Genomic DNA, 24,101 nt, shown 5'->3' with positions numbered 1-24,101 from the left:
AACAATAGTATATTTAGAAATTAACATTAACCTATAGATTGATAAATGCTGTAAAAAATAGTTTGTTGTTAGTTCATGATACCTAATGCTTTAAAAAATGTTAGGAAATTTAACCTTATTATAAAGTATATTATTTTTTGCTTTATTTCTCTCCTTGTTTTTTTAAAATTAGTATTTAATTTATAGTATTATTAAAATAAATTAAATAAAAATCTTTAAATTCTCTTAATTTAGTAAGCGAAACATTTATAGATATATGCAATGAAATGCAATTTTATTTGATGAATTAATCGGCATATTATTCTAATTAAATCAATTACATTTTAATTGATTGTCAGCCCTATATTTTTAATTAACAATGGCTTTACATTCTTCTAGTTTTTTGCTTATAATCCCATTCTTTCATTTCTACATCGTTCCCTCTCTCTACCTCTTTCCTTTTCCTCAGGTGTGACAGTAATGATGAATATGTCTATTGAGACCCATCTTGTTAAAGAAAAGATGGCTTCCAAGGCAGTGGACTTAATGATGTATAGCTTCGTCAGCTATTTGCCTCTGAGGTCTGTGTTAACTAGGGTAGTAACATTCCTCTTCTGTGAAATAACATGTTGGAGCTGAGTGGAGGAGAGAGGACTTGAAAGAGTGAGGGAAAAGAGAGAGGAAATGAATCACGGAGGGAGGTCTGTAGACCGAGAGAAAGAAAGTGAACGTCATCGGATGTGAACAAGACATTATCCGACAGAATTGAGTGGATCTACCTCAGTGTCTGCAATGCAACCGCATGGTTTCTTCTAACGAATGACGACTACAACTGAGCTTTGCAGACTTCTCTGAGGGGACGAGACCGTCGTCTATGGCGTAGTTTAGTTACTGCAGTCCCTAAGCACGTGCAGCCCAATTTGGCTCTGGCTTTCCAGACTTTCCGACAAAGACGGTGACCCGTACCAGTGACCTCCCTGCCCTGCCACCCAGGCCTTCTCCGGATCTCCCATGGGGCCTCAGAGCGCCGTGGCCTGGGCTCATCACCGGGAACTGGGACTCTTGAGGTTGGCTGATGAGGCCTGAGCGGACGATCGATTAGCTGTCCCTTTAGGGCTGATCTGTGGCTAACGGCCGGCTAGAGCCTCAAAACCACACAAACACACTGTGCTCGCGCTCACCGCCGTGGCTGTTGCCACGATCCCTGTTAACCAAGCTGAGGATATAACCTCAAGCCAGGTGAGCAGATTTATATCCAACCCATGAATAATCATGCCAGATTAATTCTGACTGCGCGGAATGATGGGATATTTTTACAGACGACACAGAGCATGTCTCATGTCCTCTGTAATGTCATGAAAATCTGAAACACACCGTTCAGTCAGTGATTAGCAGTGTTGTTGTTAACTACAACTATTAAAAATGGCTGTGCTTGAATTAAAGCTGAAATAAAATATAAATATTATTTGATAGAAAAACTTTAACTTTAATTTGATGCAAAAATGGGTGTCAAATGCTAGTCAAGTCTTTAAAGGCAGGAAAAACCAAACAGTCACAAGCTTCAAAAGTGAGAGATTTCAACAAAGTCATTCATCTACGTAAAGGAGAGTGACTTGTCCTCCTAAAAGATTCGTTACCATATTATGTGGAAGCTTCTGGTTTTCATATACGTGAGCCAGACATAGTTCAGCACTCTCTTTGTGGAAATCAAGCTAATCACGGGCGGTATTTAATGGTGCTTTTGTGTGGCCTGACTAATGAAACGACTCTGTAGGAGATGATGGCCTTGCTGATGTGTGTGGGGAAAAGGAGGGGTGTCCCAGCTGTATTAAAAGCTTGATTGTAATAATTTAAGCATCAAACGGTTATGTCGGGACATTACTGACCCTCATGGAGAAGCATAATTATACGGTGTGACCTCTACCGACCCGATAGCTTGCTCCCAGCATCAGAATGCCTGTCCCACGTCACTGACGGCGAGGAGAGCGTTTTCTAAGATGGATTAGATGGCTCTTTTAAAGGCCACGGCCTCTTTAATGTTGTTTGAAGAGGGGAAATGAGAAGGGTGAAAGCAGGGTGGGATGTATATGAAAGTAGAAAGAAGGGAAATAGACGAAAAAAGGGAAAAGCTAAATTCAAGGCAATGGAAGTAACAAAATAACCCTTATTTAAAGAAAGGAGGCAGGGCATTCTTATTCTAGCGAGCATTTGATTGGACAAAAATATTTTAGTGCAGGATGAGTCATCAGTGTTTTTGACTGTAAATACTACAGTTAATTTTGTTCAAGGTTTTGGTATATATTAGCATACAGACAGCCTGGAAGCTAAGATACATGGAATAAAAGCCATAAAACTCTATTTTTTATTAAATTAGTAATTTTACCCCTGATTTATTGATTATTTTCTTTCAAGCACTAAGTGCATAGAACAAAACAAACAGGAAAAATGAAATCAGGCCCAATTGGTTAGTGAAAACAATAATGTGCAATGTGTTTCTCCTTCCATCAAAGGCTCTTGAGACAGTCTTGCTGTTTGTGTTGATGTTTATCAAAGAGCATCACTGGACTTAGGCTGTACTCGGGTAATGCGGCGAGCTGTCACATTGACAGACGCATCATGAAAAGCCCTGCCGCCCTTTTCTCTTTTGGAGGAGTCCATCAAAATTTGCGAGGCTTTCTCGAAAGGCACTGACAGAACAACAAAGTGTCTGAGACGTGTTGGGTGGCGGGTGTCTGTGGAGATAATGTCTCATCAGCTTGTTGACAAATGAATTTTCTCTTGGTCAAATGGGGGCTATTTGCATATCAGACTGTTGATGCGGTGCTCTCTTGGGTAGTGTTTAGACCATAGGAGATCCGATGCAGGAAGTTCTTTATAATGTATAGATCTATTTGTTGAGTTTAGTCAGGATAAAAACAGCTTTAAGTGGTTTGTATATGTATAGTGGGCCTAATGCGTATTTAGACATTTAAAAGGTGCATATATGAATTTCAATGAGTTAGAAAACATATTAACTTAATTGGTTACTTAATTAGAAATCAAAGTGGCATCAAACAACTGTTGACCTATATTTAATTTTTGTTTAAATGTATTTATATTTATTGAAATAGAATGTAATTTATTCCTGTGATGGCAAAGCTGAATTTTCAGCACTCATTTCTCCAGTCTTCAGTGTCACATGATCCTTCAGAAATCATTATAATATACTGATTTGGTGCGCAAGAAACATTTTGTATTATCAATGTTTAAAACTATTGTGCTACTTAATGTTTTTGTGGAAACCATGATACAGTTTTTTTCTGGATTTTTTGATGAATAGAAAGTTGAAAAGAAAAAAGTATTTATTTGAAATAGAAATCTTTTGCAGCAGTATAAATGTCTTTGCTGTCACTTTTAATCAATTTAATGCATCCTTGCAGAATAAAAGTATTAATTTCTTTCAAAAAATCTCACTGACCCCAAACTTTGAACAGAATAAACTGGATCTCATTTTATATTTTTTATGTAGTGCAATACATTTTTAAGCATGGCGTAAGAATCCGAATACTTTTTAGGACCGCTGAATTTGAGTTTGTTGCGAAGGACACCTATGTACATCCAACTCTCCGCCAAAACATCCAAAAATGTCAATAAACTGACAGGAAATTCAAGCTTCAGTCTGAGATATGGGCAATTAGCACAAGCTCTGTGCTATAAATCTTGTGGTGAACATCAGTGAAATTGTGATGGGCGAATGAAAGATGCATAGATGCCTGTCAGAGCGTGTAAAGCAGACTGACGCAGATTTTATTAAACAGTTGATCGGCTGGCCTAATGTAAAAAGAAAGATTTGCCTGCCTCTAAATGGGCTGTAATGCCGGGTGAGCGGGTGGACCTGTCTGTGACTCTGCTGATGAAGATTAGCTGACTTCTTAGATTAGGTGAGCGTGGTTCGTGCAGTCAAGTGAAGTGGCAAGACAATAACCTGGTGTTAATTGAGCGTAACCAGATCCTGCAATCTGCCCCTCTCATGTGTACTGCTCTCTGGCACCTGTGTGTTTATATGAAGCAGGTATCTAATGAATAGCCCGTGCTGAGGTTTCTTCTTTACTTGGCCACGTTCTAAGACAAATGGCCTCTTCTTCTTAGAGTGAATGAGAACAAATAACACAATTTGCCCAAAGTAATGAAGAAAACCGCAGGCCACAGAATATTTAAGTGTTAAATTGCTGTTTTTGATAGTGAACCACAGAAATAAGCAATTTATTTTGACATGAAAAGGCATTTTAAGACGATTCTTTTTTTTTACATTAATAGAAAATTTTTTGAAAAAACACAATGTGGTCCTCTCATGACATGAGAGACTGCAACAAAAAGGATATATGCAAATATTCAAGATTAGGGGTTATGGAATATGAAAAAAAAACATAATAATCTCTACTATTCAGAATATAAGTAAATTCAATACAATTAAATGTAGTATAGAAAAGTACTTGTTTACTTTTAAAACCTAACATGATCAGCAGTGGTTGTAGTTTAGTGGTTAAATTGTTCAAACTGTCCGAAGTCATTAGTTTAAACCTCAGATCGATTTGATTTTGACAGTTATTTTGTTCCTGTTCATCACTGTCCTTGAGCAAGGCATGATGCTTGAGGGTGAGATGTACTATAAACCTCTTTGGATACAAGAGTGTCTATTATTTGTGACACAAATGGGCTTGTGGTTCAGAGGGTTGTTGGTAACAATCACTAGAAATTGCGAATGATGGTGGTTCAATAGTTGAATATAACTGTGCCAGCAATCGTAAGGTTCTGGTTCAAACCCCTGAAGGGCGATTCATGTGCTGGAGAGTTATCCCCTAAATCACTGTTTTGCCCTTGAGCAATGTACTTCTTGCTCTAGGAAGACTGTACTTGTAGTAAACACACTGATATAATTTGGATAAGAAAACATCTGCCCAAACCGTCTTTCTGTGGTAGGGTGGTGGGCTTAAATCCGAAGGTCATTTTTCAAAACCTAGAAGGCTTGATTCATGAACCGGAGAATTGCTGGAATTTCCTATCGCCATTTTGCCCTTGAGCAAGACACGATATAGGGGTTAATGGGGACCGTCCTTGTAGTAAATGTACTGTGAGATGCTTTGGATTCAAGACAGCCTTTGAGTTTTAAGAGGCTCAGCACATCTGCACAGAGATACATATGTTTAAGTACTTCAAAATGTTGAAAAAACTGAATATGATTTGACTAACCTCTGGTTACACAGCTGGCAGGCGAAGCAATCCAGGTGATAGACGTTCTCCTTGGCTCTCATGACCATCTCAAATGCTGGAATGAGTTTGCTGCAAGCCGCACAGTTCCCAGTCACGCCGAACAACCTGATAGATAGAAAAATATGTGAAGTTTTAGGGTCAGAACCATTGGATAAACCATATCATTAAGATTGAAATGGGACTGTAAGGGTGATTCATGAACAAATGAATCTTGTGAACCAGTTCTTTATAGTGAATCAAAGATAAACAGAACAACAAGTGTAGTTCAATTCACAAGTGACTTTTATGAACCGGTTCTTTTAAGAGAATCAAAAACATACAAAGCAACCAGTTTAGTCTGATTCACAAACAAATGACTTCTATGAAAGGTTCTTTCTAGTGAATCAAAGATATAAAGAACAACCTGCGTAGTACAGTTCACACTTGACTCTTGTGAACCCTGTTTTTTTCAGTAAATCAAAAACATACAAAGCCACCAGTGTAATCTGATTCACAAACAATGTCTCTTATGAACCTGTTCTTTCTAGTAAATCAAAGACATGCAAAGCAAACAGTATAGTTGGATACACAAGCAAATGACTCCTATGAACTGGTTCTATTTAGTGAATCAAAAACAGTGTAGTCCAGTTCACACACAAATTACTCTTTTGAACAGGTTCTTTCTAGTGAATCAAAAACATACTGATCAACCAGTGTAGTCCAGTTCACAAACAAATTATTTAATGAACTGGTTCTTTTTAGTGAAACAAAGACTTAAAAATAACCAGTGTAGTCTGATTCACAAACAAATTACTCTTATGAGTCTGCCCTTTAATGAATCATCTTTTTCATTCTAATTTATGGGGGTTTATTACACAAGTTTATAATTTTATGTACATTATTATGGTGTTTTACCCAAGACTGATTAACAAAATGAATCAAACTGAACCAAGAGCTTGTGAAAATAATAAAAAAACTATACCGATACCAAGACTCTGCCAATATTTACCATAATGCATTCTTTTACGATATTTAAGGCTCAAAAAGACAAAAACACATTAGACAAAAACACGTAAGTGGAGTGCGATGTGACCATCATGGAGATGTCCAGGCTGGATGAGGTTAGCGATACAGAGCCGCTGCCCAGGGACGAGCCTATTATTTTCCAGCCCGCTCGCGGGACATTACGGAGAGGATTCATTAGGGATTCATGGCTGTTACTCCACCGTGACCTAGACCGAGTAAAGGGGGGAAGGGGGAAAATAAATATCTGATAACGAAATCATATAACAAAATAACCTATTAGGCGGACTTCTTCGGGCACTTTTATCCGTCGTTGTTAAAATGATAAAACTGCATGCCACTCTCCAGCTCTGTAAGAGATCGCAATCTGATAAATGATCTCAGGGCCTGGGATTTGCAGGGTTGTTTATTAACCTTCAGAAACTATGTTTCCCACAGGCAAATAAAAAAGAGCTGAGCAGATATATTGTACTCTCATGAATACCTACAAAATTAAGGGCTACTGTCAACACACCTTGAGTTGATGAAGGATATCTCCAATAGCTTTCCAGGTATGAGGAGAAAGGAAACGAGAGTTCATCCTGTGGATTGGTGCCGATTTAATTAAAGGAATTATACCTTTTTCTTTGAGCTGTCTAAAAATAGACATGTTCGCAATATCACGTCTCCACTATTTTCAGAAAAGTGCATAGCCAGAAGGCCTCAGCATGAAAGAGATGAAATGATGAGGCGTATTTTTTCCACTAGCATCTTTATATATTATATAATTATTAGCAAAATTATATATCAAAGATCTAAATGCAAATATAAAAAGGATGATAGATTCACTGTATGATAACTCGCTTATATAAGGAAAATGATTATGGCGCATGTATTTATTTGCATGTTCTGAAAAGAAAAGATGCATTAATGCACACGCCAGATTTCACTTGATGAATGAGGTTTTTGTCATCATGTTGAATCAAACTAATATTGGGTTTGCCACTCTAGCGAGCTGTGAGCTCAAAATGTCTCGTCTCGTGCAAATTTAAAGTAACCAATACCTTTCCTGGAATTGGACAGTCATGCCTTTTTGCTTTGAGCATTTGAGGACAGAGGTCTGTGCTTCGCAAATACACAAAGCATTGAGTGAAGACAACTGCTCTCACCTGAGAATCTGGCCGTGTATTACATGTGCTACACAGGGAAAAGATCTGTTTTTATTTAAAGAACCGACTGTATTTTTTCTGTGGAATGGATTGTGATCCATCAGAAACTAGATATAAGTGGAGTTTCTTGATGTACAATAATGTTCTTTGGGGAATTTGTTTTGCAGCTTCATTCTGACTGCTGTTTTTAGCTATTCCCATGTTTCAAAACTGACAGATTTACTCTTGGCTCACATTTTCACATAGCACATTAATATGCTCCTTTATTTTTGAGTTTCGAGTTGAGTTAGATCTTGTGAAAAGGGAGAGTCTTGAGAATTGACTGAAATGGTTTTCAAGCCAGCCTATTTATGCATCTGAACTCGTCTTCGATATATAAACACTGTACATCTTGTATTAAACACTAGATTAAAAATGTTTGATACTAGTTCAGCTCTATTTACAGCTTTTGTGGCATAATGTTGATCAGCAAAAAAAATAATTTTGAGTCATCCTTCAATTATTTTTAATAAAAACACAAAATGTGCAGCTTACATTTTTTAAAGTACTTCTTCATTGTTCAGTAAACCAGTCATTATTTGTAAATTTTTAATTTTACTTTTTTTTTTTACTTTATATGAATGACCTTAATGTACACTGAAGGTACACTGGATGTATGTATATATGCGTATGTACGTAAGATGTTTTCTCAAAAAAAACCAACATCTTTTTAAAAAATACTGCACCATGGCTACATATATTTATGATCAAAAATATAGTAAAAGCAGTAATATTGTGAAATGTTAACTCTTTTCTATTTTATTATATCATAAATTTAATATATTATAAAATATAATATTATTACATTTATTTATTTATTTGTTTGTTGGGAATTTTCATTTATTTCATTAATTTTCAGCAGCCATTACTCCAGTCTTCACATGAACACATGATTTATTTGTAGAATTATTTGTAGAAACATTAAAATATTATGTTACATTAAAATGTATCTTTATTGTCACTTTTTATCAGTTTAATGCATCCTTTCTGAATAAAAGTATAAATTTTTTTCAAAAAAAAAAAAATTATATATATTAGGGCTGCACGATTATGAGAAAAATCATAATTGTCGATTGTTCCCTTGAAATTGTAATTGCGATTATTAATTATGATTATCACAATTTACATTGAATGATGTTATATCATTGTTTGAAGCAACTACATGCCATATTTTTATATAAAAATACACAAGCTGAAAACACTCAAACTGAAAAGCTTTTATTGCTTTTCTATCGTATTAAGCCTCAAATGTCAACTATACATTGAATTGGTTTCTTCTTTAAATAATAATAAAAAATGTTCAAATATGCATGGTATTATATAAATTAAAACAACAGAAAAACCCTTAAGATAACCTGTAGAAAGAAAAAAAACATAATATAATAACATAAGTGGACTTCGATTAATTGCCGTTTAGAATGATTATGTAATTGTGGCATCCGTAATTGTAATTGCGATTAGAAATTTGATTAATTGTGCAGCCGTAATATATATATATATATATATATATATATATATATATATATATTTAAAGAAAAAGCAAGCCTCATATTTGTCATCAATCAACTGTATGAAATGTCAGATGACCCACATAGGTCTGCGGGGCAAGTGCGTTAAATGCGTTAATAATTTTAACGCATAATTTTTCACCGTAATTAATTAATCTAATTAACGCGTTAAATGTGCAGCCGTAATATATATATATATATATATATATATATATATATATATATCGACCACTAGTGAACTTCCACAGACATTATAAAGACCCACTGCTGCTAAATGTAGGGAACTGTGCCACAAGCACCTAACGTCCCTCCGTACAGTAGACTCTCAGAGAGCTCTGTTTCTCAGCCCAACAGGAAAAGGGGAGGGGCGTTAAGACGGATGAAGCCCTACCTGCCACTTGTCTTTCACCGGTCTGCCAGTTTGATGCCGCAGACGCTAATGGCTCTCAAGGGAGTCGGCAAATTAAGCGTGCTTGGCTTGTAATGAATTCGGAGGTGCATGTTCTCTAAATGCAGGCTGCAAGAGAAAGACCTGAGAATCCGGAGACATGCAGACCGGTCTTCCCATTTATGTTCTGTAGGGTGAAGAAAATGTTGAGTTTATCGCTCAGTCCGGTTTTCAGTCAATGGTCAGTGGCTGTGTAATATTTGTAGAATATTATAGAGGAAATCAAACTCCCTTCGACATAAAGGCTGACAAAATAGCATGTATATTTTAGCAGGCTGAAGAGGCAGCGTAAAATTTAAATTCATGGAGGCTCTGATTCATAAGTTAAAAGAGAATGCGCAATCAGTACCACCTGATTGGACACAAAAGGTGTTGGAGGTGCACAGTGGCTTTTCACTGTTGAATGGCACTTATTTGATGAGAGGAAAACAGACACCAATTAAATTATTCCACAAGGCTTTATCCTTGTGGTCGCAGAAGCGAGGCTCAAGCGTGCAGCTTTACTGTAATCATTAGACAGTGCCCCAATGGAAAATGCATGAGCGATGTCACCTCAATATTCTCATCCAGCTTGATGAAATCCTTGTAAATTACTCGCTATCAAACAAGACCCTTCAAAGACTCTAATATGCAAGTGATTCAGATAAGACAAAGAAATAAGACACACTGTTATGGTCCAAACTGTAATTTTGGGACCCCTTATACTCAGGGTTTTCAACCAGTGGTCCATGGAGAAGATAATTAAATTTTCATTTAATTTCTAACTATTAACTTATTTCTAATTTTCGAAGTAATGATCCAGTGTAGTAATCAGGGTTCTGCACCATTCACAACTGAATTAAGAATGTCTTTTATGTTTTAATTCAGTTCCTGAATTTAAATAGATTATTAATTGATTATTGATAATTATTAATTAAGGTAGCAAACATGATGCCGAATTGCACTTCAAGTTTGAATGTAAGAAAGTAGAATTAAAGGTTACACTTTTTTTTAAGGTGTCCTTGTTACAGTGCAATTGTACAGTTAAGTACTGAGTAATAATAGTTAACAACATGTACTTACTATATAGTTATGGTTAGGATTAGGGTTTGGTTTAGGGTTAGATGCTTGTAAGTATGCATAATTTAATGCTATTACTATAGTAAATATATGTAACATGTAACAAGGACACTGTAAAATAAAGTGTTACCAAATTTTCAACTGTTTTGGAAAGCTTCGAAGACACATGCATTTGAATGAGGTATGAAATGCCACCTGTATAAATTTGTATTTAGTTTAATACATTAACTTTTGTGGGCCAGTGTGGAAGAACACTTCATTTTTCAGAATACATTGCTTATGTTGAATTTCTTGGAATTCCAATTCAGTTACACAGTTCAGTTACAGTTCAATTCTATTTCCTGAATCTGAAACGTCAGGCCTGTATTCTTTTCGCTTAGTTTGTTTGGGCATTCATCAAGGTCAATAAATTAAGCATTACTTTCTCCTTTCTGTACCTCTTTTTCCAGGGAAAAGAGAAAGAATGATAACACCGCCACCTCCAGAAGCATTTGAATTTCTGACAGTGGCTCCCTCTCTCCCGCCGCCACCCCCGCGACTTCAATCGCTCTGGCCTCAGCATGCATTCATCAGCTGCCGAATTAGAATTTGTTTCCTCACAAACCATTGATCATCGGCCTATTACCAGGCAAATGACAGTTAATTACCCACTACATTAACCACCGGGACCCGGGGACCGTCCGCCTGTGCCATCAGTCACAGTGATGAATGTGGCAAGTTCAGTAATGCGCGGCCGTTCTCGCGTCCGCCTGCCACACTGAGAGCAACCCCTGGATCTCACTTCTCAGCACCCAGGGATAATCTATGGCAATCTGCATAATTACAGGCTCAGGGTTAATAACAGACAAATGATTTGTTGTGTCTCGAGCAGCAAGCTCTCTCACTGCTACCGTGTGGCGCTGTGTCTGCGGTTAGCATCGGCGCTTACTTTAACGTCAATGTTTGGGGTGCTGTGAGTTGGGGTTGGAGAGCCTAAAAAAGTCAGGTTAATTTTTAAATATTGATGCTTGTGTTACTGATGTTGTATAGGCAGGATCGATCCTCGCATAAAAATATTGACTGTAAGTGTTTGGGATCTTGAGTCAAAAAACTTGCTAGTGATTTTGTTATTTATTAGCATAAACATGTACAGTATGTGTATCATGAACATCTAAGCAAAAAAAAAAAACCTTGCCCAGCAGCAAAAAGAAGCATCATCTGAAGTTATTTTGCTTTACCAATGTGACTTTTATTTATAGGCTAATTGTTCATGTATGATATAACTTAGGGCTGCACAATTAATCGAATTTCTAATCGAGATTACAATTACGGATGTCACAATTATGTAATCGTTCAAAGCGGCAATTAATCGTTCAAAGCATAGGCGTAGTTTCACTTTTATGCGTGGGGGGGCACCCACTGGCAGATGAGCCACAAGCATTTTTTTTTGTATGTTCTACATTTCATGTATTTATATAACACATTCTACATTAAAAATACATTTAGAATGAACAATATCTGCTGTACAAAGAAAAAGAAACAATGCAGAAAAGCCGCCTATTTTTCCGAATTGCATAGATGACCACTAATATAATAATAATAATAATAATATATATGGCGCGCCGCGTCGCGCCACGCCCGGCAGTGTTCAGCGCGCATGTTTCACTCTCCTCGTCACTGAGCGGTTTGACGCTCCGCTCAGTATTCCGATTTCTATGTGTTCTAGATCAGAGCCAGTTTCTTATTCTCCTCATAACTGAGAAACTTATTTCTGATGTAGCCGAACTAGAGCCCCGACTTTTTTACGCCCCTCGGGACGGGCTTCGGGCCAATTGTCACGTCATAGTTCAGACGCGGCGGGCCAGTCCTCGGGCCTGTTTTAGGCTTCTCCTTATTTTTATATTTTAGACATCCATCAATTAGTGATGAAAAAAATTGCTACGCTGGTGGAAACAACACGAGACCGTGCTACCGCGACTGTCAAGTGCAGCTCGACGGTGTTTATTGTCCCGCCAGCAGCAGCAGCAGCATGCGTTTTGGTTCCGCTCGTGTACCGCTCATGCTCATCGGAAAAGCAAAGTCCACTCAAATAACGCGCTGACAGGAAATTTCTATGCAGTATCGGCCTACTTTTTCCGGTTTGCAGTAGCGCTACTGAGCTGTAACATGGTGTAGGCTAGTTCAGCTGTACTGGATAACGCTGCTAAAATAATGCTACCTTCAGTGACGCTATGCTCTGATAATAATAGCTTTGTAGGACTATACATAATTTATTTGGATAATTAGTAAAAAAAAAAAAACAACAACTTATATCTGATTTTGTTACATAGAAGTGAATAAAAATAAAATATTGATATTTAATATTAAGGTAACACTTTTCAATAAAAACTATTGTTCATTCTTAGTTCATTAACTAAAGTAGTTAACTAATGAACCTTATTGTAAAGTGTTACCAATATTAATATAAATTCTGTCCAGTTTTATTGTGTTACTTTCAGTAAAAGTGTGGTTATTTTATTGGCTTGTGTTTTTTTTTTTATTCAAAAAAATGTCCATTTTGATTTCTTGGGGTTTTGAAATGATTTATCATGCTCTATAATTATTGTTAATCAAGGTAAAATAAAAAAAAGAGTCTGATAATTTGAAGTTTTGGCCTAAATTATTTTTAAAGCTAAATAGTTGCAATTACCCATTTTATCCTCAGAAATCACAAAACATTCCACTTAAAAAAGGTATCAGTTTTGATAGTATTTGGATTGAAAAGAAGTCACCCAACTCTATACAAAAAGCAGGAGAGACCAGTTGGAAAGGGGTTGGCAGATGCAATCAAACGTGTACTTTCTTCAATCTAGCGCCTACACATGTGATTTTCGAAGATTAAACAACTCTTGGGGCAAAATTATTTCAATTACAGCGGGCGTGACCTGGGAATTGTCTGTGGGATAAGATTTTCCTCCTTGAGTGCCCTGACTTTGCCTGGCTGCTGGCTCAATCAGTTCTAATCTGCACCTGGACTCTGATATCCTAATGATGAATTATGGGCCTCTCAGCTTTCCACTGCAGGGCAGATAGAACAGCTCTCCGCTGACCTGTCAGCTCGCTTAGGCTGAAGCAGAGACCCGCGATAATTACCCAGAAAAGACCATGTGCGTGTTTAAAACTCATGAGCATCACATGAACATCATTCACTCATTAGGCCCTTCACTCTGTCTCTTCCTCTCTCTCACCTCGGTAAAAGTGCAGCGGAGACGGTTTTTACAACCCAGGCGTGAGATCGAGAACAGAAATTCTTCCTGAAAGTAAAGGGTAATTGTTTACTGACATCGAAAGTTACTGCCTCTATCTGCCTCAACAGGGTAATTACTGTAAACAGCTCTCTAAGAAGACAACAACTTGAGGAGTTGACTCGAGAAACCGCTATTATGAGATAATAACATAGAGACTTGTATCAGGAGATAAAACGCAGACTTTAATAGACTCCCGAAAAACAATGGCAGACAAACATTTTCACGCATCTGTGTATTCAATAAACAGCCGAGATGAAAGGTGCGAAGCCTCTTTCAAGTGAAAATCACAGCGAAACACAAAATAATTATGCCCTCACCATAAAAAAACCATCCAAAAGCTTTGGAGGGCTTTTCAGCAAGAAATTCTGGCAGGGGTGAGCGGGGATTCGGAGGGGTATTTTGAAGAGGGGTGTAATGAAAGTTTTCAACCCCTGCAGGGCCCAGATGTGCACTTTGATAGGCACTTCTCGGTGCCAACCCACCTGCAGTTGCAAGCTGGGCACTGGGGTGTGCCATGCAAGCCCTGCAATTATCTGCACCAAACATGCGCAGTCCCACGAGTCATTGCTCTTCATAGCTAATTAAGCTAATCTCAACTGGAGGGGACCATCCAAAAACATAATGTGTCCAGGCGAATGATCTCAAAACCGTTTAGCCCGAATGGAAATGCCGGCGTTGTGAGCTTTACATTCTTGTATGCAAAAAAAATGGTGGCTGATCTAGAGGTTGCATTCATACAGTCAGTATTTAGGATCGACAACCATGTTTACAAACAGGTATGACTTTCGAATTGTCTTGTTCATCAAAATAGCAATCAGAATCAAATCGAATACTGTATTTCTGTACGAATAACTGAATTCAAGCACTTTTAGGGTGTATTCACACCAGGAAAGTCCGATAGTTCATTTGCCTTGGTCCGGAGCAAATACAATGTTGATTTTTTTTTGTTTGGTGCGGTTCGCTTTCACACTGCCCTTTTTGCAAGTGAACCAGAAACTGTAAACAAAACCACACATGTGCTTAAGGTCATCCATTCATTGGTTCATCCATTCAAACGTACCAGAGTTCGTTTGGAAGCGGACTGAGACCACCTCTTCAGCTGGTCCGCACCAGAGTGCGATTGCTGTATTCACACCTCCCCAAAAGATCCGCACCAAAGGGGGAAACGAACTTGAGTTCGATTCAATCGAACCAAACAAGACAGGTGTGAATACACCCTTATATTCCTACAATAGCCAACTAATTGTCAAAGATGCCAACTTCCATAACAGTTGACTGCAAATTTGCAATTGAAAAAATTATTTAATAAACGAGCCCAATAGCAGTCAGGAGTGAATCCAATACTGTCTATTTGAAAAAATAACTGAAGTCAAGTAGCTTTTCTATTGCTGAAATAGCCTACTAATTGACGTAGATGCCTACTTCCATAAAACTGACAATTGGAAATTTGCAACTGATAAATTATGATAAATTAATGAGTCTAATAAAATCTTTAATAATAATAAAAAATAATAAATTATCTTTTTAAATAATTGCTTTCTTACAATTAGTTTTCTCTTATTATTAATGTTGAGCACTCCGCATAGCTCATGCTAACCAATCTAATCTGATTCTCCTGACAATTTCAGGCAGTCACTTTTGTTAATAACCAAACTATGTGTGAACTCATGTATTTAGCACTTTAAACCAGGGCTGACAACCTTATTCTGCTGCTTTGTTAAAAGAGAAAAGGGTTGCTGAAAGAACGTCCTACGGTTGTTTATGGCATCACAAATAAACGTGTTGAGCTGTCGCGTTAGGGCACTGTGTAGGTGTCGGCACATTGAATGGATCATTCTAAAGGTCTAACTTCATAGAAAATGCTGGAAAGATGCATTGCAGCATATGTGGCCTTTGGAGAATGATAGTTATGGCTACATGAAATGCTTTGAAGTATACATCACCTAGGAGCGAATGTCATTTTAGAGAGGGAGCAAAACAACTTTTCGATACTCTAAATCATAATCTACTTAAAAAAAAGAGATGCCCTTCGCTCTTAAGAAGCTGAAAGAGCTGTCAATAATGAGTGTTTGCTGTATGTTCTTCATTTTTTTGCAGAACTCATATTCTGCCAAGGATTGAAAAGAGGGAGAAAACAATACCGTCCTACCCCTGACCCCTTAGCTGAATCCCTGACCTTCCCATCAGGACAATTTAGCACGGAAGAAAAATAGAGGATTAAGTATTTGCACCTCTACTTCAAATTCAATCGATGGTGATTACAAGTGCCCATTTTGACCTCTCCACGATTTCAGATTACATGTGAAAAGCCCAATTTAATTACAGGAAGTCAAGAACACACACATCTGCAAGAATGGAGCATTATTGGCCACATAATTGCCAGACATGTGAAGTGAATTGTATTGAGGAGAGGTTAATGGTGGCAAAGCTTTTTTCCAAGCACAACATAGCAATTACAGGACGCCTTCAGAGCTTTTAACATCTCCACACCATCTCATTTAACACAAAATAGAGGCGAGAGGGGACGTTGGATTTCTTTGTTCTGTAGCTTTATCTGTTAATTTATTTCCTGAGGACGCAAGACTTAAACCATCTGTTCCTCAGATGAGAATTCGACTCGTTCATAATATGGAGGCCTCCTGCTTTGAGCCGCTGTTTGAATTGTCACAAGATACGAGAAACTGTGAGAAAGGGAGAATGAGATGAAAGGAAAAACATCTTGGGCCTTATTGAAGGATCACAACCACTTGTTTGCAGCTAGAAACTGGACACTGTCAGACACTGTTTGTATTTAAAGCCAAAGAATATAATGAGATTTAATTTGACATTACATAAACATTATTCATGCGTATTACATGCATGTACAGTACATTTGTGATTTATTAATTTGCTTTGGATCAAAGCAAATATATGTATTAGCTAAAATCAATCATGGCAAACTGACAGTAAACAGCTTTGTTTTTATCCAGTAATGATTCCTAAATCTTTAGTTATTATTTAAAACATGGGTAGAGTTTCTATCACTTGTATGCAGAGCTTTGCTGTGTTTGAGAATATTCAGTCCCAAAAAAAAAAACTGCTATTATTTATCAGTGCAGATTTTCAGAAAAAGGATTTCAGGTTATTTGATGATGATTGTGTCTGAAATATTTTATAGATTAAGATATTTTATAGTTTAAAAATATATATATTTAATTGCAGTTTATTTTTGTTTTTAATTCTGAATTATTTTACAAACTGTTTTCGTGTATTTTTCCTGCATGCACTGCAAGCCTGTCAGTACAATTGAAGCGACAAATGCTTCAATAAAAGGTTCTTAAGTTGTTTTGAACTGTACAAGCTTTACTGAGTTTGAATAGATTTTTTGTTGTTGATGATGGATGGACATGCTATTACTATACTGAATGTGCATCCATTTAGTTTTTATACCTCATTCAGTTTTATATGCACGTTTTTTTTTTAATTCAGCTGACTTGTCAGAGAAATTTAATTAAATTACAATTATATATGTAACAAAGCAAAGATGAAGTTTTTTAATAAATGATGGCTAAAACAATGTCATTTTTAACTATGTAGAATTTTGAAGGAGAAGGAGAAAACCAATAGCGCCATATTGTTGCATCACTAGATTTGCAGATCCCATCTGTGGAAAGGTCTTCAAAACCAACCTGATTAATTTTCCTTTCCTTTCTTTTACTGAAAATGATAACTAAGAAATATTTAATGTAGGATTTTAATTAGATAGAATCCTGAATGCTGCCCCACATTGAACTTGAGGGGTGTTTTTTGTGGACCCAATGATTGAAATGTTTAATCACTGATAAAATAGATTGGATGTATTTTTTCTCCCAGGAATTCCCAGTGGCAGTTAAAATGAAAACCACCTTGATACACACAGTAAAGTAATTAGTAGAATGAAGATAAAGCCAAATGAACTCTTGATCAATACATTAACCGGCACCCCGCTCTCTCCACCCACATCCCTCTTTTCAAAATCAAATTAATTATACGCACTCTTCTCAGTATCAAAACCCTCTGTCGCTTTGTGCCGGGGACATATGGGTATCAGAGTAATGCGTTACGGACAGCAGCACCTACACTTCCTGCAGTGTGATGCTTCTTTTTTATGCAGATTGGTGGTAGAGAGAAGCGAATCAGTGCAAATGATCTTGCTATCCAAGCCTGACAATGGAGAAGTCTCTAATGAACAGGCCAAGAGCAGACTGCAAATTTTTTTTTAAATGAGAGCTTACAAAGGCCATGGGTCTGATCAAATCCAAATATCTGGAACGGATAGTGTGGAGGGATGCCACAGTAACTTTGATTGCAGGGAAGATGCTTAGCAATTTTACGACAGCCTGCTTTGCCCATCATGTCGCTTTTTTTCTTCTTTTTTGTCCGTGTTAACATATAATCTCACTGTAGAGTATAATGTCAGTTCTTATGACTCTGCTTATTCTGAATTGGTCAATGCTATACAACAACCAAAAAAAAAAAGAAAAACACGCAAGACTGCAGTTCTGTTCTCTCTCTGTCTTGGCGTTTAAATAGCTAGTCAGTGATAGCATTTAACATGCAATGTGCACAGCATTTAGAGTGCTAGTCACAGGACAACAGCTCAACACTCTCTCAGGCAGAGCTGCCATAAAGGAACAAACCAGTGTGCACGATTGATCTGGACACACGTGGCTAATGCAGAGGAGCTAGGCTGAGACATGGACTTTGGCGCACACTAATGCAGACTTCCTTTGATTGCCTCTTTAGCATTTAGAGATTAAAAGTACGTGGAAAATGGTGTGATTCAGTGGCAGCAGCACCCTTTTATCTCTCCCTCTCTTTTTACGCGTTTAGTACCCATGTCAGATATACATGTATTGAAGAGGTTGGTTGCGATTTTAGTAATGCATTGATTATATTAGTGTTATAAGGGAGGAATGAAGGAAAAGAAAAAAAGTAGAAAGAAAAGAAAAAGGAAGGAAGAGGGAAAATGATAAACATATGAGAAAACAAAACTGAAAGATCTAAACATCTTTGTAAGAACATTCAAATAAGATTGACGGCTTCTCTAGAGCAGTAAATGCTGAAATAGAGTTACGTATCCACCAGACTTACATGAGGGCTATATCAGATGATTTAATAAAGTTGTTAATTCTTTTGGTGAGATGGACTTGTTTGTGGATGTGTCCAGTTCAAGGGCAAACCTGAGCGCCTCATTTGCATTCTTCTCTTTCTTTTGGCTCTCTTATGAATAAATCAGGGCGTTAAAACGGCTGCATTTACATCTCATTTTACACAAGCACAGTTGAGCAAACTGGGCCTGACTGGTTTCACCCACACCATTAACACAGAGGAAAAAATGCTTGATATACAAATTATATATAAAGGGGAACGCTGCATCTTGATTATAGTCAGAATAATGAAATAATTTTGATAAGAAAAAACATTTAATGTCTTGCAAGCAGTGCTCTTCAGGTATTTACCAATACCGAAAAAAAATATGTGCATGCTGCACTTTTCAGTCAGGCTACGCTTTGGTCTGCTGCTTTCGATAGAAGCATGTGTATTGATGTAATATCCACAGCAAAATAAGCCTGACCATGTGATGATCATATGAGATATTTTGGCAGATGCTGTGTGCCTGGAGCTGAGGGGCTGAGGTGAGGAGCATCCAGTGGCGTCTCACAGTTCCGCTAGGCAGCACACTAATTGAGAAGTCGCTCAGGGGTTGAGCGTAGGGGGCTCGCAGCACTGCGCTCTCTATCCAAATCAAGCCCCTGTAAGTGGGGCTGACATGGACCAATCACCATCTGGAGGTTCCTCCACTAAACACCCACCATTCCTGACTACCATGAAAGGATCTGCTGCTATCCTCCCCCTTCTTTATCTCCATAAACGCTCATTACTGAGGTTGTGCAACTGAGGGTCTGAGGCCAAGCATGTCCTCGCGAACTGCAGTGTAACTGTCGGCAAGTGGAGTTGACTGCTTTGTGGAGGTCCGTAGAGCTGCCAGTCATACGTAGGCGAAGACGGCAAGGTATTCCAGAGTGGGAGAGGGTAACACATACACAATATTGCAGAGCCGTAAAGCAAGCATTTCAGGGAAGATCCAAGGTTTGAGTTGGTGCTGTGGTGCTTTGTTCTGTTTGGTTGTTAAACTTGCATGTGCGAGAGATAGTGGTTGATGTTCAAGTTGGGTACTGAGAGGCATTGTGGTCTCTTGAAAACTGCAAACTTATCACTGTAAAAAGGACTGATGCCTTCAGTCTAAAGGTGTAAGCATAGTGGACAGGTCTGGAGAGAGGTAACTTCCTGGGACCAAGGACCCACAAATCTGTACTAAATAATTGGATGTTCAGAAAGTGTGAAGGCGAGGAGTGAGAATGCCTTAAACATTAAGTCTGAGATCTTGCGTTTAAGCCTTCGATGTGTTTCTCAGTCAAACAGCTGGGATTTAAAAAAGAGCTTGCGGATTTACAGAGAAAACAGTAACCTGGAGGTGTAGGTTTTATGAGATCGCGATGCAGACCAAATCGGGTTTACACCTAACGGCAAAGTACCAGCCAAAATAACTTTGTGCGTGCATCTGATCCTACAACAACATGGCTGTCTTTGTTACTCTGCACAATTCCCTATGAATAGTTTAAAAGCTACCAGGCCATGCAAGGCGATGCTTCAGAGAAGTAGGGTTTATTTTTTCGGCCTCCCTCTCAGGGCAGGGAATCTGTTCCTCTCTTGTTTGCTGGATTGTGTCTGTTGCTTTATCACAGGTAAAAGAGGAGTTGGTTTTGGAGGGATTGCACTAGGAGGTTGGAAAATGGCTGTGTTGTGAGCCAAGATGGCGGATGGCTTCCAAACACACAACCCAGAAACAAAAGCCGATCAGTGTCTGCCAAAGCTCTGGGGGAGGCAGAGGGGCTTGCATATCTTAGTGTGTCAAGCGACAAGGCTGGTTATCACACTCTCGCATGCCGGCAGAGAAGAGATGCCAGCCAAGGATGCAGTGGCACCACCTCCCCAGCCACAGCTGTGCCAGACAATGCTTCTTCTTGTAAAAGAACACTGAACTGAACAAATTAAAATTGAATATTGTAAAGAAAAACACGCTTGACAGTTACACGCCATAAAAGCACACATCTCTTGCTTGCTAACGCTCAGTCAGGCCTCCCTAAAATGATATACTTGATCTTCAAGATTTCCCCCCAACAGCAGATATAATACGTGGCCGATATTCTCCAGCCGCACCTCCGCTTAATCTGTAAATCCGAGTGGATCATGGACACACTAGAAGCAGAGAAGAGCTCAAATGAGGTAATATATGCATGGAAATGACCTATGGCAATCCTCACAAAGAGGGGGCTGAGAAAGGTCAAATAGCCTCCAAACTGTGCTCAAGTTTAATTAAAAAGACAAAGACGAGCGGTAAATTCCATACGCTCGGCCCAGATTACGGTTTCTCGCTTAGGAGAGCCCAGGCCTGGGCTCTTTCAGGAAGCTCCCGGACCTCTTCCCAGACGGCCTTGTGCCATTTTCCCTATTCCTTTGATGTCAATATAGAGCATTTATTAAGGGCATAAAGGTTAATCTCTGAGGAGCAAGGATATCAAATGGTTGGGAGCGGAGGAAAAAGAAATTCACATAAATGTCTTCTGGAGAAAGTTAAGTTCAGGGTACAGGAGTGATCGCCCCGTTGAGTCCAGTCAGCAGGTGCAGGATTTAATTTTGGCATTAAGCGACAGCCACAGTTTCTGAAAATTAATGTAACGACAAGAGCGCAGGGAAAAATGAAGTACCCATATGGTCGTAATGCCTGTGGAAGTGCTTTCGACAATGAGATGTATCACGACAACTATTTCAGGAAAGTCATCTCATCAAAAATGAAGCCCCATAAGGTAATAGTTTATTCAAGCCTAATATAACCTTGTTCAACTGATTCAGGGACTTAAATAGACGAGGGTAAAATGAGGGTAAGAACATATTTAGGTACAAATGTACCTGTTCATCCAGTGGAAACTTTGTGTAAGAAACTTTTCCTTCTACGTAACTATACACACACAAAATAAATTCTTCAGCGGTTCTTTGGGGTGGTTAAGGTGCTATATAGCACCACTGCCATACCAAAAACACGTTAAGCCTGTGTATATTTCTTTAAAGGTTCTCTAGCTCTCTCTTAGTCTCTTAGTTTAGGTGCTGAAAGGATTAAAACGACATTAAAACAGTGTATTTCCTGAAGATAAAGTGGATCTCAGCCTTTTTGCCCCCAAGGCCACTCTATAAAGAAATATTCCAGGGCCCCCACACAAGACTTTTTGACCTCAGAAAAGCATAAAAATGATTCAAAACAGCTTTTGCCATTGTAGTAAATTCCTATTCATAGCAAACATATGTGGAGCAACATAATGGCAAAGGTGCTGTATAGAACCTTTAAAGATAGGTGCTGTATAGCACTTAAAGTGGTTCCCCTATGATTTCAAGCCAAATAACCACTTTTAGTGCTATTTAGCACCATTTTTTTAGAGTGTATAAGTGATTGAGGCCTGTTGTCATTGATGCATGTACACAATGTCATGAAAGCTTTGCTTTCTCTGTTTGTATTCTGTTCAAATCTTACAGAACTGTAGGCATATACAAAGAAAAAGCAAAAAAAAAACATAAGAAATCAATACAGCTGAATGTGCAGCTACTGTAAGCAGCGGAAAAACAGTTCCTCCAGTGTTACAATAACAGATAATATCACACTCAGCAGGTAGTTGTGTTTTAAGAGCATGTGTTCTTTAGCTAGCAAGGTGTTTTTCCACGGGCGACCATTTTAGCTGTAACTGTCCTACACGGTATCACCTGCTACTGTCAGGCATCATGAATATAAAATGATGGCTTTCTGCAAACACATAGTATTTCAAAGCCATTTGTCTAATGCTTTGTAATCGTCCATCTTGTGCATGATTGTCTGGCCAATTTCACTCTTGGGACAAAGTAAACACGTTAATTTGGCAGGTGCAAGTTGAGATATACAGTAATGCAACAACTCAAATAAAAAACCCAAGTGAAGCGAAACACATTAAAATAAAATCACGTTTAGCTGTACAAAACAATAAAATGACTTCAGTGAAAGGGGCTCTTGCTTTCATGTTTTGCGGGGAAACGGTGGCCGTCCACAGCAATAAATTCACAGGGGTTCCTATTCCTGCTCTGGACCAAATCAAACCCATTTGAAGCCCCTGGGTGGCCCTTTCCGATCAGCAAGCAGGGTCAAAGTTGACATTTTAATCTAGCCTTGGCCTCATGGAGTCTGTCTACTCATGGCACAGTTGAAGCCATCCAACAGTTCGCTTCCCATAAATCCACAAAACAAATAGGACTTGAAAAACAGTCATCCCTCTTTCCCCTCTCGGCTTATTACAAGGTTCCAATACGCAGGCTCAAAAGTGCAGCAGTGCCTGGAAAAGGTAGGGCGGATTAGGTCTTTATAGTCCTCTCCCAGATTAGATGGAAATCATAACACAGACCAGTGCGCTGAACTCTGACTCCTCCAAAACCAATTTCATTTGGAGAGATTGGAGTGATGTAGCTGGATGTCTATGTGGTACAGTGGAGAAAATTAAAGCAGGATTTGTAATGCATTCAAAGTAAGAGTGCACAGGAGAGGAGGTGAGCACAAATAAATTGCTGTCACTACCCTCCCACACACATCTTCGGCGCTGTTTCAGTTATAACATTCATTTTAATGGAAACTTGTTGGATTAGAGGTGGTGTAGGGAAATTGGAGGAACACTTATTTGGAATTGCTCTGACCACAGCAATGCAGCTATGCAGAGAACAACAACATTCGCTATTTTAAAGGGGTGGTTCATTGTGATTTCACTTTTTTAACTTTAGTTAGTGTGTAATGTTGCTGTTTGAACATAAACAATATCTGCAAAGTTACGAAGCTGAAAGTTCAATGCAAAAATTCTGGCAGTTTAATGCCTACAAAAACGGCTGGTAAGGACTACAACAATTTACTTCTCGGGTTCGTGACGTCACAAACCCAGATAAACCCCGCCCTCGGGAAAAGGCAGCAAAGGGGGCGAGGCCATGCTGGGCTGCTTTAGAGATGAGGAAGAGAAAGCTAGAGGTGCACGTAAAAATCTATTCATATATGAATCGCGATTCTGTCTTCTAACGATTCTAATGGATTCACAAGTTTCAAAATCAATGTTCTAAAGCAGCAGTTCTTAATTAACGACGCCTTGTTTACAATACAACCGGAGCACATGCCGCTGCGGTGAGGGGCGGGACGTTCAGAAGCGGACTAGAGGCGGTTTAGCCAATCACAACACACTGGGCTAACCAATCAGAGCCCATCACTTATTTCTGAGGGAGGGGCTTCATAAAAGAAGGAAATGATCAGCACGTTTCTCAGAGA

The 24,101-nt window shown here is 38.5% G+C and overlaps 1 protein-coding gene and 1 long non-coding RNA gene across 6 annotated transcripts in view; one reads left to right on the top strand and one right to left on the bottom strand.

The window, feature by feature from the left end:
• Positions 1 to 15,947, top strand: part of LOC107757266 (uncharacterized) — a 40,047-nt gene extending 24,100 nt beyond the window's left edge. Inside the window, exon 3 of the long non-coding RNA XR_001641919.1 lies at positions 15,797 to 15,947. This is a non-coding gene — a long non-coding RNA (uncharacterized LOC107757266). The remainder of the gene's footprint in view (positions 1 to 15,796) is intronic.
• lmo3 (LIM domain only 3) overlaps positions 1 to 24,101 on the bottom strand; it is a 45,765-nt gene that overhangs the window by 4,298 nt on the left and 17,366 nt on the right. For all 5 annotated transcript variants that reach the window (XM_016574689.1, XM_016574687.1, XM_016574688.1 and 2 more), the window contains exon 3: positions 5,209 to 5,334. In XM_016574689.1, coding sequence (XP_016430175.1) covers positions 5,209 to 5,334 — 126 coding nt within the window. The remainder of the gene's footprint in view (positions 1 to 5,208; positions 5,335 to 24,101) is intronic.

Source organism: Sinocyclocheilus rhinocerous, unplaced genomic scaffold (genome assembly GCF_001515625.1).
Source record: "Sinocyclocheilus rhinocerous isolate Xijiao unplaced genomic scaffold, SAMN03320098_v1.1 scaffold1164, whole genome shotgun sequence".
Taxonomy (NCBI): Eukaryota; Metazoa; Chordata; class Actinopteri; order Cypriniformes; family Cyprinidae; genus Sinocyclocheilus; species Sinocyclocheilus rhinocerous.
This window is presented reverse-complemented; position numbering and strand designations above follow the sequence as displayed.